We start from the raw sequence: 13,862 nt of genomic DNA, 5'->3' as shown, positions 1-13,862 counted from the left end.
AACCGTAATGCCTCTCAGAAGGATGTACGGGGCAATGAGTTCTGAGTTATGCTCAGCGGGGTGGGAGGTGCATGTTGAGCTTATTTCCCACTATGTAGCTAATTGGAGGTGTAGGGGAAGGACAACAAACTAAGCCCAAAAAATCAGTTGTGAAGAAATTAGTTTTCAATCTAGATTTAAAAGTGCATGGCTCCAGTGGCTGTCTAATATCGGAAGAGCGTTCCAAATGGCCGTAGAAGCGCATCTGAAAGCGTGTGATGCGGTGATGATGACCAGCCAAAAGCGGCTGCTGCTGCGAGGATGGCCAGAGTTCGTGTGGTGGTTTATGCTCCTTAACGAGATTTGCAACGAGGTATTGTGGCTCATTTGTGGTAAGGTGGGGGTGCAGGGCCCTGGGAGTTGTCAAGCGCGAGGCATCCAGGTGTGTGGACGTGAGGAGGACCTTTGGTCACCGGTGGGCACTTTTGCTACATAAAAAATATTTGCAGGCTGGAGGGACGGACAGAGGGTGATGTCCAAAGGACAGGCAGGCTGCTGATTTGTTATAAAGAACGAGCCTTTTACCCGTCCAAAAACGGGTGTATTGCAGTAAATCTGAAACTTGCAAGCGAAAAGCAGACCGCGACGTGATATTCATTGCATCAATTCGTGTGCAATTTGTAAGGCCGCAGTGACACGGACCTATTTAATTTTAAGGTGATAATCCCTTGTTCATCACGACGTCCTTTTTACTTCGATGTCTCAATCGCGTTACGGAGATCACGTGACGTGAGGGTTCTGCCTTTGTAAGTGAGGCGCCTCGACCCATGTGGAGTGACGTCAGCCGCTAATTATTACGAATGGCGGGGGGGGGGGTCATTTGGAGGACGTCACCTTAATGATTATTAATGAGGGGGGCTGTTCAATGTGGAGACGTCACCTGCTCATGATTATTAACGAGGGGGGAGGGTGCTCCAAGTGGTGACGTCACCTGCTCATGATTATGAATGAGGGGGGCTGTTCGATGTGGATTGACGTCACTTGCGCATGATTCGTGAGGGGGGGGAGCACTCCATATTGCGTGACGTCACCCACTCATGATTATTAATGAGGGGTGGGGGTGTCCATTTGGAGGACGTCACCTGCTCATGAATATTAATTAGGGGGGCTGGTCTGTGGAGTGAAGTAACGAGCGTTAAGGACATTCCTGGGTGATTATAGTAGGCATAACCTGAATATTAAGCTTTGTGCTATGCCATGCACTGGATTTAAAACTTAATTATAAACAAAGATACCATTCAGTATTCCAGGCCAAATTCCAGAATACTTGAAAGGGGAGGCTGAATTTCTGAGAGATGATAGCACTTAAGATAAAGCAGAAGCTGCGATTCAACCACTCTTAAGCAGTTTATACAAATGGATGAGGAATGGGGAAATTGGTAAAATGTTACACCAATAATGGACTAGTGGATATTGCACTACCTGATTTCAAAGCATCTGGAAAAGCACCAGACAGTGAAATGTTAAAAGGGTTCTCGGTTCACTGTTCTCATAAACCATCAGTGAACACGGCTAACCAATAAGGATGGCAATAAATATAAAAAAAACAGCTTGCATATCTTTTTAAGTCTATCTTTAGAGCAAGGGAGGATATAGCAATGGGCTTCATAAAGTTAAAGCGCATGTGTGTACATTTACATTAAGATTCACAATTCACCGGTTATTACTATTCTGGCCGTTATTGTCTGCCTGTTCTTCGCTATTCTCGCCAAGCGCTCCCACGAGAAACGGGTTGCCTCATGGACATCTGGCTGAGAGTTACCAGCCAAGGCCCGTGAGCAGCACTGCCACCGCCAGTGGGCATGGTTAAGACAATGTTGTGGGCGTCCTTCAGGGTTCCCAGTTGCACGTCTGACAGATTCACAAGTCTGCCAGCGGAGTTGGGCGGGGGGGGGGTAGAATGTCACCACTGGGAGGGCTGGCCATTATTCCACGTGTGCCCACTGACACAAACACCCCCTAAGCCGCCAAGCCACCCGTACTCCCACGAATAATGGTTTTTGGCTTCTTACATTTCCCAAGTACCGTTGATAAATAACAAAATTACATGTACAGACGATGTTTCCTGCACATCCCTCCACGTAAAAAAAATGTGGGTTCAATATATTTGGCGGTTGGTCATCTTGCATAGTTGTGGTGCGCTATACTGTTGTTGCCTACTCACCTTGTGAACTGTCAGCACATTGGATGCACTCACGGGGCGGTTAGTATGACTGGCCTGACAAGAGGCTACTGGCGTGAACCTCAAGTGGAAATTTGGTTCTAAAGCTTCTCATCTCCTGGATGTTTTCCTGCTGCCGTTGCTTGACAACCGTGGAAGGAGGCACTGTGGTACCATGGCTCACAGGGTTATTCCTAATAAATGAAATAAATAAATCATTGGTGCCATCTGGGGAGCGTGGGGAGTTGAAAGCTGCTTCGACCATTCACGCTGGTTTAACCCCCACCATCGTTGGTGCATCACCAATGCATGACTGATTAGCTGGTACAGAAAACCTCCGAGCCAGACTCGTCAGAATTTGGGGTCAGCTGGAGTTGTACGAAACAAACCAAAACGTAAATTACAACAAAAACCTCCAAACTAAATATTCTTCATGCGTTTAGTCTGCAGTTAAACCTGCATAATGCAATAGCAATTCTAAATATATACTTAGCTACCCCACATATAGTTTCTTTTACAAATAAATTATTCAAGCCTGTAAGAAAAAATAACTTCACCCTGCCACATATAGTGACTCTCACAGCCTTTAATCTTTGCTTCAGGGTCATGGGAAGTGACTCGGGTTAAACTGTAGAACTGCACATTAGAGGATGTGCACTGCTCACTGCAAGGTTAAAAGTGGCAAGTTTTGAAAGAGTTTGATGGATGGGGGAACGTAACAAAAGATGCGGTAGGAGCAAAGGTAATAAGGCAAATATGATTATGTATGATGTACACACCGTTTTTAAGAGACACACACAGGTCTTCTCCCAGAGGGTGAGGTGGACCAGTGATCCCATAACCATCCTGCTTAGCGTTGCTTCATGATTAACATTGGACAAGCAAATACAAAGACACCGGTAAAGTCAACGTACAGACTCGGACTGAGAACCAACATTGCTTTTGAGCGGTCCGATTGTACTAAGAGAAAGCGGTGGATGCACAAATGAATCAATGCTTGCCATCTGTTCTAGGTAAAATAATTCTGAAAAAAAAAGTAATGCAATAAAATATTGAAACAAAGTTCAAACTTTATTTTCGACAGCCTAACACCAAGAAAAATGTGCCGTTCCAGTATGCAGCCACAAACACGAGCACAAATTAATTCTCGCAAAAAGGATAACCAGCCAGTATTGGTGGATCAGCTAAACGAGATCCTTTTTCGTGCAAAAAATGAAGTCAAATCAACCACATTACAGCTGCATTGTGAAAACATTGTGTAACTTTGAATTTTAGTTTTTATTTTGCTACAAAATATAAGGAGTTGCTTTTTTTCTAATTTGAGATAAAGTTGGTGACCAAAACATACTTTAACTATTTGCTATATCCAATCTGACAGATAAAAAAGCTTTGGAAAATCTTGCAAAGCAAAATTTAATTTGAATGCATAATATAACGTTCCAATAGCAGGTATCATCAAGCTATCTTATACAGCTCTATGATGAGCACAATGCAAGTTTAAACCCAAATTACTGTTCAAATGGATTTTTAATTGCATAATTTATAGAAATATAATTCACATTCCAGCCCTTGCATGTATGGCCACTGTTAATTTTCTCAGCCTTTTGAATTTAAATTATCTTGCAAGTACAGAAAAATCCGTGACATTTTTTGGAATATTTGATTTACTTGTAAATAAATAAAATGGGCATGAATTCAAATCTCCGTTAAATCGTAGTCTACATAACCTCTTTCATGAAAAATGTTAAAGAGTCCAATTCACGTGGTAGTGAATAGTATTTTTAATCATTTGACAAAAAATGTCCAAAAGCTGATGTTTCAGCTGTTTTGTCAAAATGTTAATCTGGCCCAAAGTTAGTGTCCCCACAATCAATGCTCGTTGCTCCTCTCGGTTAACGGCACAGCCAGTTAAGAGAACATGTAATATTCCTATGGCAGAATCCTAAACGCGGCACTCACATTAAGGACAAGTCAAATCCTTTGGTTATCCTGAACAGCCAAGAAGTGCAGTAGTTGCCATGAAGACCATGCATGTGGATCATTCACCACAACCTCATTGTTGGACATTGCGGGACTGTTCATTGGGCAGCACTGTGCATTCATGTCAAAAATTAAGCTCGACGCACAACGAAAACATTGGCGCTTTACAAATTGGCCATCTGATAGTTCAAAAAATTATTAGTAAAAACTGTTGTTCCTTTTAAATCTTGGTGTTTGTGTATACAAAGCGTATTTATTGTTATTCAATATTGTTTAAAAGCTACTACGAATATTATAGTCCAATTTATATAAAACTGAGGTGGGGGGACGGGGAACGAAAACTTTAATGGGGGGGGGGATGTCGAAAATGAATTGTGCATCAACTGCCTACGTATAAAGCTTACTTACAATATCATTGACGGAAAGAGATGTCAAACCCTCATTTAATTAATGTCCAGATTGTTGAATTCATTGCTCCAGTGCATTTTGCGAAAATATAAAGCGAGCAAAAAAATAAACACCACGTCAACTGTGGGTGGTGTAAGGCTGAGAAAATTAAAATGGCAAGACAGAGAAACGTCATCACATCAGTGTAAAGCTAATGATCTGACTGCCAACTCAAAACATAAAATGAAAACTGCAGCGACAGATTAACTACTGGCGAAAAAGCACACACATCAGCACAAGATATAGATTTTTGGAATCATCAATCAACTGTTTGACATTTAACTTCACACTTTACTGTGTAACGTAAGATCTAATTTCAGACTTCCAACTGAAGTTAAGCAGTGCAACATGCGGAGTTTAAGGTGCATAACATGGAGCTGCAAGCAAGTACTGTACTTTTCATTCAAAGTTGCAGGCTCCTTGAGCAATGTTTAACATACGGCACTACGTAACCTTAGTTGAGATGCACAAAGACAGTGTCGCACCATTTAACTTCAGCTTTAACCAGTGAAAGGATAACTACTTCTAAATAAGAAATCTGAGCAGGCTAATATATTCGTGAAAGAAAATAGCCATTGACAAAAGTAACACATACTGATGAACAGCCTCTATGTCATTAAAATAAGTCACAAAGAACAGAAGCACACCGCACATTACTTTCAACATACCCAAAGAACAAGAGTCTGCTGTTCCCAATGGTTCCATGCATATTTTGGAGCATCGCAACAACGATGGCGCTCACAACTGCGAGCAGACGCAAGCTGCAAGGTGGCCCCTTGTCCTGCTAGGGCCTCGCTTTAGGTGTAAGTGTTGAGAAGTCACAGAGATAGCCGACCAGAAGCCTTGCTCCAAACAGCTGGGTAGTGCAGTCCTAAAGCCTAGAAATGTTGCTGCACAATAAGACCGCTACCAGCGGATGCAAATGGTGGAAAAGATTCTGGCACTTCTGGGGAACCTCGCCACAGTTGTACCTACATTGACGTGATCATTCAACTTCAAATCAACTGGCCTCGCGGCCATGGTGAAACAACGCTGTGGTGGCTGTCCCCATGATTTTCTGAATGAGGTGCTTACGGAGCTCAAAGTGGCATGTTTCCACCACTTGAATAAATCAGTAATTCCTGCCAGTTTTTTTGTTTTGTTTGCTTCTGTCTCAAGTTCTTTGAAGGGGAACCATACCAAAGGCAGGTTTGCTTGGACAGACCTCCGCTGCCAATTTCCACTGAACACCACAGGCAAGTTAGACCATCCCTGCTTGGTCTCGTGCTACCGTTCGCTCACCGAGCACCTCCCTTGTCCATGCTGGCCCTCATGATTGGTGGCCCACGGTCCGTCTCTCTCGCTCCGGACTGCTTTTTCTGCGTCAACACTCCCGACCGTACAGGTGGACACACGCACCACCCATGGCAGAGCTCCCCCTGTTGCGGCATGGCCGAGCCTACCCTGTGCCTCGCACATCACGCGACTTGCGTCCGTATCTGTAACTGCACACGCAACTGCCAATGTCAAGCCCAACACGCTGGCCTCCTGCAGAGTGATGCTATTAAAAATGCCTTTTGCCTTTACATTTTAAAATAAAAAGAATGAAATAAAAGCAAACTGGAAGAACTGCTCTAAAAAGATAAATGTATTATCTCAAAGCATTTAGGAGCTGGTCCCATGTTAGGTGAGATTTGCCTGCTTACCAAGGAAACTTAATGCAAATTTATGAAAGAAGCAAACTACATGGGTACTGTAGTCATTAAACTGTCAAGGACTCTGAGGCTGATGTGATTTACTCCACTGATTTACTCTGCCAAAGTCTAGTCGCTTATATGTGACTCGGTTAATAAAGAAAATAATAAACAAAAATAAAATGTAAAACAAAGGCAACGGTGGCGTCAACAAACTAAGCAATACAAGGGCATAGTCAATCCACCAGCTTCCACCTCTCCCACTTAATTGCTTTGACACTTCCTTCTCAGCTGACAGGTCTAGCGACAGATTTTCTGACCGGCAGGGGCTTCCCTGGCCGTATGCACCCTTACCACGCGACAGCCGGGCAATGCCAAGGCACGCCAGGTGTTCCTATAGCGTCCATGCGTGTCGCGGCCACAGCTCGGGGCGACCGTGCGCCTCCTGGCGTGTGCGCCACACCATTCCGTGTGTGCGCCACCATTCCCCACCCCCCTCTCGCATCCCTTCACTCGTGCGTCTGTCTGTTGGTCACGCGGTCCCTGTGGTCTGCCTCTTCCTCCTGCATTCCCCTCCTTCGTCAGTCCATTCTCCGATGGGTCGGTCGATGCGGCGGTAGCAGTTTTTCCTCGTTGTGTTTGCGATTTCTCTCTTGGTCACCAAGCCTTCTCCAGGCCCAGCTGCTTAGACCTACACCTGCACAAATTAAATCGACGTCACATTACATTGCTCGGGCTCAGTGCTACGCAAATACATATACTGATACGGACTGAACATTTCTCACCATCGTCAAGTTTCCTCCAAATAATGCATTCTGGGTGAACACTTTGTTTCAGGCCACTGCTCAAAAGGTTAATGACACTAGTGGTGAGGTATTTCCATCTGTGCTTGCACAAGGATGCCTAATACAGTCCTATTAAGTTTAATTCTGAAAAATATTGCATGTATATCTTACTGCTTGCCCACTTTCCATTGGCTGCAGCATCACAATTTAGCAAAACTCACAAAAAGCAGCTATTCAAAATACAGCGACAGATTTAGATTCATATTCTTAGCTCTTTCGGTAAAGTCACGTTGAAGGGAAACAATAAAATAATAAAATACATATAAAACAATAAAAATTCTCACGAGGTTTCGACCATAACACAAACGGTCGTCATCAGGTGTGTGATGACGACTGTTTGTGTTATGGTCGAAACCTCGTGAGAATTTTTATTGTTTTATATATATTTTATTATTTTATTGTTTCCCTTCAGCGTGACTTTACCGAAAGAGCTAAGAATATGAATCACTGCAGTCATGAAAGCTTTAAATCAAAAGATTTAGATTCCCCTTTTAAAACCTCCAGATGCAAATCTTTCTCGGCCTATGCTAACCCCCAAAATATTGGCAATAAAATGTTTGAACTTAGACCTATAATTGGTTTATATGGAGGTTTTTAAGTGTGCTGAACTAATTGACATCAGTTTTCAAATAGAAAAAATGCAAATGTTGTAATTAAAAAAAAAATGCTTTTTGGAATGTTTTAGGTATGAGCACAGGCTCGACTATATGGGTACCACATTTAATCTCTCCAGCCATTCTACAACATCATTATAATTGCCATCCCTCACTCACAACTAATTGAGATTGTTGGTCAATAAGATAAAAAAAAAATATCTAAACCAAAAAAAGCTAATTAAATGATCAGATTACATGGCCAATTCCTTACACAAAGCAACAGGTACCAATACATACACACTATCAGATGACAAAAAACAAAACCTGAACATTGCGTACACTTCTCACTGCACAACGATGAGATGCAGTGTACAGGGTTGGTAACTCTTTGGGGCCCCTCACCTGCTTCCTAGTACTGCGACAGCCCCGCCATGCCGCTGTGCTGATAGGCCCGCTCGCCCTGGTACGTCGAGTCCTGAGACAGCGCCACATCCATCTGCGACTTGAACTCATCCCCGAGGTAACTGTCCTGCAACACCAAAGGTGGAGGCACAGACGACGTGACGTTGCAGGACTGTGCAGTGGTTTCTTGGAATTGCTCCTCGAGGCAGCTTCAACACATAGGTATCAGGCAAGGCCAAGCCAACATCAAGCAAACACGGCATTCTTAATATTCAGGGCTTTGTTTGAGATTAGTCATCTTCTTCTTTGGTATGGCTGATGTAGATACAGAGCAACAACTACAATTTCACATTCAGGTGGTCGAGCCAGATCACTGCGTCAGGAGCAGTGGAATGTGTAATCGCTGTGATGTCTCCTCGTATTTGTGGAATTGGGCATTGTGTCGTTATAGGTGAGTCACAATGCAACCACACAACGCTTACAATGACAGCATAAACATTGGCATAATTTACCTGTGAGAGTTCGGGCTGGGAAAGGCCCGGCTGACTCATCTGCGAGGGCTGACTCATGGACATGAAGCCCTGTGTGAGAGGGCCCTGTGAGAAGGGCTGCGAGCCCACGTCCTGGCTGGCCTGGCTGTCCACGAGGCCGTTGCCGGTGCTCCGTCCTGTTCCGCGCGGGCGTTGCTGTTTGCCCTTGCCTGGCTTGCCACGGCCCATCCCGCGGCCTGAAAATCACAAGGGCGCAACCCCCCACACGCAGTGACAACGCACGGAGCTTAAATAACAGCTATTTTGAAAAACCACAATCGTGAAAACAACTCGCCACAGATCAATCAACCAATAAGTGATGCTGTCACCACATTTTCATGGTTTTATTCAACTGGACAGGCAAAGAAGCAAGAAGATGCCTACCCATTGGAGGTCCGTTCATCTGGCCATAATAGGCTGGCGGAGGCATCGGTGGCATCATCATGTTGAAAGGGATAGGCAAGTTAAAGGCAGCTGGGTGTCCTGGATTGGGCCCAATCATTCCCATCTGGTCGTGAGTCTGAAAGTAACTGTTGTGTGGAGCTCGACCTGTACAGACACACAAACGAAGAATTACCCTCCGCTATCACAAACAGAAAACTATTCACAACGATCAACACCAATGACGTTAAGTTATTATTGCTGCTTCAAAAGAATGTGCTCTGACCCGGTCCGCTCCGGTCGTACACGCTGCCCGGAATCATGGCCTCTCTTGCATCATACATCGCCGTGCTCATGAATCGACCGCCCTGCATGCGCGCACACACAGATAGAGCACAGAAACATACACCCCATTACTCCTACCAGAATAAAACCTAACTGAATTTTCTCAACGTCACACTTCTAATGGAATCCTGGACAAGTGCAAACACTCACTAAATATTCCCAAGGTTTTGGCAACAAATAATATTTTAGCCGTTCAATTGAACTGAATAATTACTTTTTTTGGTACATGTAATCGCAATTTATGTAGGCGTTGGTGGGGGAGCATGCTGTGGCGACATACGGGGTTGACGGTGTTGACAAGCTTGCGAGGCTTGCTGAACTGCATGAGGCTCTCGCGCAGGTTGTTGAGAGGTCCTTCGACAAGCACCTTCTGCTCCTTGTAGTAGTTGAGCAGATGATTCCACAGAGGCTGCTTGGATAAAGCCTTTGGGTTGCCCACAATAATGACACCATACCTGCACGAAAGTCATCGCGATCACCATCGCAACCACATGCATGATTGTATTAAGCAAAATAAAATGTGTAAAATATTATGATGCATGAGCATGTTGAGTTTTGAATCCATTTCATCACTTGAAATAAATAATCCATGAAGCATGCCGACATTGAAATTCCGTGTTACATGTGAGCCATTAAGCATCATGGCAATTATAGTTGCAATAAATGGATAGGTGCCAAATAAAGCCCTGTCACAAAAATACCGAATGACATTACGGTTTACCCATAAAAGTGTTCACATCATCATTTAGAACCCACTAAGGTGTACAACTTCATATTTTACAACCACTCTTAACAAAATCTTTACTTCCATATCAGAACACAATTTCAATGCTATATGTTGTGCTGTGGAGCAGAGCAAACAAGAACCAAAGCCTGAGTAACTAAATTTCAGAGCAGAAATTCACTCCGCGAGCGATCAGAGGGGGGATGAACACATCATACTTGGCTCGCGTGAGGGCCACATTGAGTCGACGAGGATCGTTGAGGAAGCCGATGCCCTGGTGCTCGTTGGCACGAACACATGACAGGATGATGAAGTCCTTCTCGCGACCCTGGAATGCATCTACACTGGCAATCTCCACCTCCTGCATGGTGGGCAGGACACACGAAATTAGCACCATTTGTGAGAAGTACTTTTATCCTGTTTTTCAATTTGCTGCTTCAGTGAACTTACACATAACATAACGAGTCAATGAAATATAACAGGTTTTTAATAATGTCACAGAGAAACAATAAATTGCCATTTTTGCCAACTGGTGTTAACAAAATAGAGGTTTACAAAGATACTCTTAAACACATTTGGTAGGTGATGTTGGGTTGTAGGTAATGTCCGATTACGGACTCACAAAATGAGAATCCGTCGAGAAAGACTGACTAGGCTGCCATGTTTGTGAGGCAAGGTGAAGTAATCGTGTTATGCTTGAAACAGTACAAATGGTAAGAGATGCATTGGCTATTTCAGGACTTGTTAACAATCTTCAAAAGTCGTAAAAAAGTCACCTATAAAGATCCGAGTAAAGTGAACACATTATCATAATCAGAATATTTACTTATACTGGAGGAATCCAATGAGCTTCAAAAGCTATTTTTCACAGATGTCCAGTAGGTTTCATAGATGTCCAGTAGGTACACACACCTGGTAGAGCTTGGCATGCAGGGAGCCGCTGAACTGCATGTACTGCACCAGGTACGAGCGCTGACCCTCATAGGGCGTGATGATACCGATCTGGTCTGGCTTGGCTCCAGCCTTCAGGAGGCGTGTTGTGATCTTCTCCACGTTCGAGGCCTCCGTCCTACACAACAGTTGGCTTTAAGCATGAGCCTACACACACTCTCTATTCGGCCTGGTGGCTCGGCTGTAGAGTGAGCAGCTCGCAATCGCAAGATTATGGGTTCAAATCCTGGGTAAGGGGGTTTGGGTGGGGGGGTCTATAAAACGATTGCCACGTTTTGATTTAAAGCTTTCGTGACTGCAGTGATTCATATTCTTGGTTCTTTCGGTAGTCACGTTGAAGGGAAAACAATAAAATATATATAAAACAATAAAATTCTCACGACGTTTCGACTGCAACACAAGCAGTCATCACACCTGCAAAACAAGCAGTCATCATCAGGTGTGATGACTGCTTGTGTTGCAGTCGAAACGATGTCAGAATTTTATTGTTTCATATATATTTTATTATTTTATTGTTTTCCCTTCAACGTGACTTTACCGAAAGAACCAATAATTTGATTGCCACGTTGTAGGGAGTAAACAGTGGTTGCCTTATAGATAGACTCACTCGCCATAGGAATGTTGAATTGCCGTCACTAGTTCAGGGCTGTAAGCGGGCGATGAACACCACCACAATGTTCATTTTGGCATAAAATCACTTTACATTTTTTAAAATATACTATAATGTGCGACATCCGAGACCAAATCATAGATTTAAAAAACATGTCCTGCGTACATCCAAAGTGTTATTGTACATATAGAAAGCATAACTTGTACATTTTCCATTTCTTAGTCTTTAGTTTTTGGTCACTGACCCCAAGGATTTGCTTTAATCTTTCAAATGGGAAATACCGAAGAGAATATATATAACGCATACATTTATTTTACATTGATGTAAATCTCTCACAGCATGTGGTAATATTAAGCCAGAGTAGACAATTGCATTGACCCGCAGTGGGGTCAACATCTCTGCTCCTCATTAGCGAGTGGCGCAGCGAGTGAAGAAGCTTGATTCCATCTATCACTCGGCCTTAAGATTTACATTGAACTGCCCATATAGGACTCACCACTGTGATCTCTACATTGGGTCAAACTTAACATCTCTTAATGTTCGCCGGCTTGTGCACCAGATCTTATTTATTGACGATTTACTTACAAAAAAATCCGCAAACTACCTGCTGGATCTCCTCTCTGTTTCAAAGAACAAATTTGACCTCAGTTCTTCGCTCATTTACCAGCTTCACATTCCCTATTGCCGTACAAAAACTGGAGGAAGGGCCTTTGCTATTGATGCCCCCAGGGTCTGGAATGCTATTGCCAATAAACTGCAACTTGAATCTCTACCAATGAGATCTTCTCTCAAAACTGCTCTAGAGGAGTTGTACACCCCTAGCTGCCACTGCTATTCGTTGGCGTAAAATAAAATAAAATGTTTCGCTCCGGATGACGCTGCAAAGTATTATCTGTATTTTGATTTAGCGTGCTGATCTTAAAGGTCCATTGAAAAATTTGATACTCCGACTGATGCTTCTGTTGTTGTGGAGAAACTCATGCAGCCAGCTATGGCTCTAGGGTTTGGTGTTACATGTTATTTATGTAGTTTATTGTAGAAAATTCGGTCACAGTCCCTGTGATCACTGTTACGTTGCAATTATGGCTTTATTTTTTTGGTGATTTTGAAAACGTTTTTTGGTTTGGACATGTTTGTTTTGTTGTAGTACAGAGTTAGACTGATGGCCTAAATCTAAGTTTTTTTGTGGTTGTTGTTGTTTGACTTGCATCCCACTGGGATTTTTGCACACAGCGTTGGTGTACGGTGCTTTTTCAGGAATATTTTGCTGGATTTTTTCATGGATTTTCTGTTTGCACAGTCACATAGTCACTTTAAGATGTTTTCTTGTTCGTGTTTTTGTTTTTTGTTTGTTGCGGTTGCACCCGATTCAAGAGCCGAATGGCTCACAGGGCTATACCAAATCAATAAACTAAAACTGAGTGAGACATCACCTGTTGAGATAAGAGGTGCCAGAGCTTGCTATCTCCTCCTGCCCTTGGGTCACATAGAAGAACATTGGCTTGTCAGGCTGAGTCCACGTGAAGTCAAAGCCTTTCTTGACACGCTCCGCTGAAACAACAAGCCAAATATCTATATGTCAAGATACGCTGTTTGTTTCTGGCGTTGCATCTTACTTTCAATAAATGTGATACTTTCCTCCTAGATATGTCATCAAGATAATATGAAATAGTGAACAGGTCCCTGCAGGGTGGGCTGGTAGGACAAGTCTCTGCGCTGTCTATTGCTGATTTTACACCCAACAGCACGAGATTTCACTTCGTTAAAGTATTGAAAGGGGACGGACGGCCGGACACATTAATCTATTGCAGGCTGGTACACTCAGTTTACAACTTCGTTCCTACCAGTAAAATATGATATTTATTTACTTTTGCAGTTTCCTATTAACAATACACTCTAAACATTTCTTGGCCAATGTATGAAATAATCCCACAACCTATGTTATTATAGGCCGTCTACTTTTCCACTTAGTACTGCTGTAATCTAAAGCCAAGTTTCTAAATCAACAATATGCCAATAGCCAAGGAGAATAATGTGTAACATCAGGAAAATAAAGCTGCTCAAAACATGTTTCCAACTTACAAACACATCCACTCTAATTTGAAAATAAGACTGCATAAAAACTGTACTTCATTCAAAGAGCTTGCTTTATCAAAGTTCTTTGTTTATTTTAACAGT

The 13,862-nt window shown here is 43.0% G+C and overlaps 1 protein-coding gene across 3 annotated transcripts in view; it reads right to left on the bottom strand.

Annotated features, from left to right (window-relative positions):
* Nucleotides 1-3,252: 3,252 nt before the first annotated feature.
* UPF1 (UPF1 RNA helicase and ATPase) overlaps nt 3,253-13,862 on the bottom strand; it is a 33,896-nt gene continuing 23,286 nt past the window's right edge. For all 3 annotated transcript variants that reach the window (XM_032953197.2, XM_032953196.2, XM_032953195.2), the window contains exons 16-24: nt 13,118-13,235; nt 11,036-11,192; nt 10,342-10,484; nt 9,680-9,854; nt 9,341-9,422; nt 9,058-9,222; nt 8,656-8,870; nt 8,144-8,270; nt 3,253-6,997 (exon numbers count right to left, since the gene is read on the bottom strand). In XM_032953197.2, the coding sequence (XP_032809088.1) occupies nt 8,151-8,270; nt 8,656-8,870; nt 9,058-9,222; nt 9,341-9,422; nt 9,680-9,854; nt 10,342-10,484; nt 11,036-11,192; nt 13,118-13,235 (1,175 nt within the window). In that variant the 3' untranslated portion in view covers nt 3,253-6,997; nt 8,144-8,150. The remainder of the gene's footprint in view (nt 6,998-8,143; nt 8,271-8,655; nt 8,871-9,057; nt 9,223-9,340; nt 9,423-9,679; nt 9,855-10,341; nt 10,485-11,035; nt 11,193-13,117; nt 13,236-13,862) is intronic.

This window comes from Petromyzon marinus, chromosome 13 (genome assembly GCF_048934315.1).
Source record: "Petromyzon marinus isolate PM22_M1 ecotype Great Lakes invasive population chromosome 13, UKy_Petmar_22M1.pri1.0, whole genome shotgun sequence".
Lineage (NCBI taxonomy): Eukaryota > Metazoa > Chordata > Hyperoartia > Petromyzontiformes > Petromyzontidae > Petromyzon > Petromyzon marinus.
Note: the sequence above shows the minus strand (reverse complement) of the source record. Positions and strands in the feature narration are given on the sequence as shown.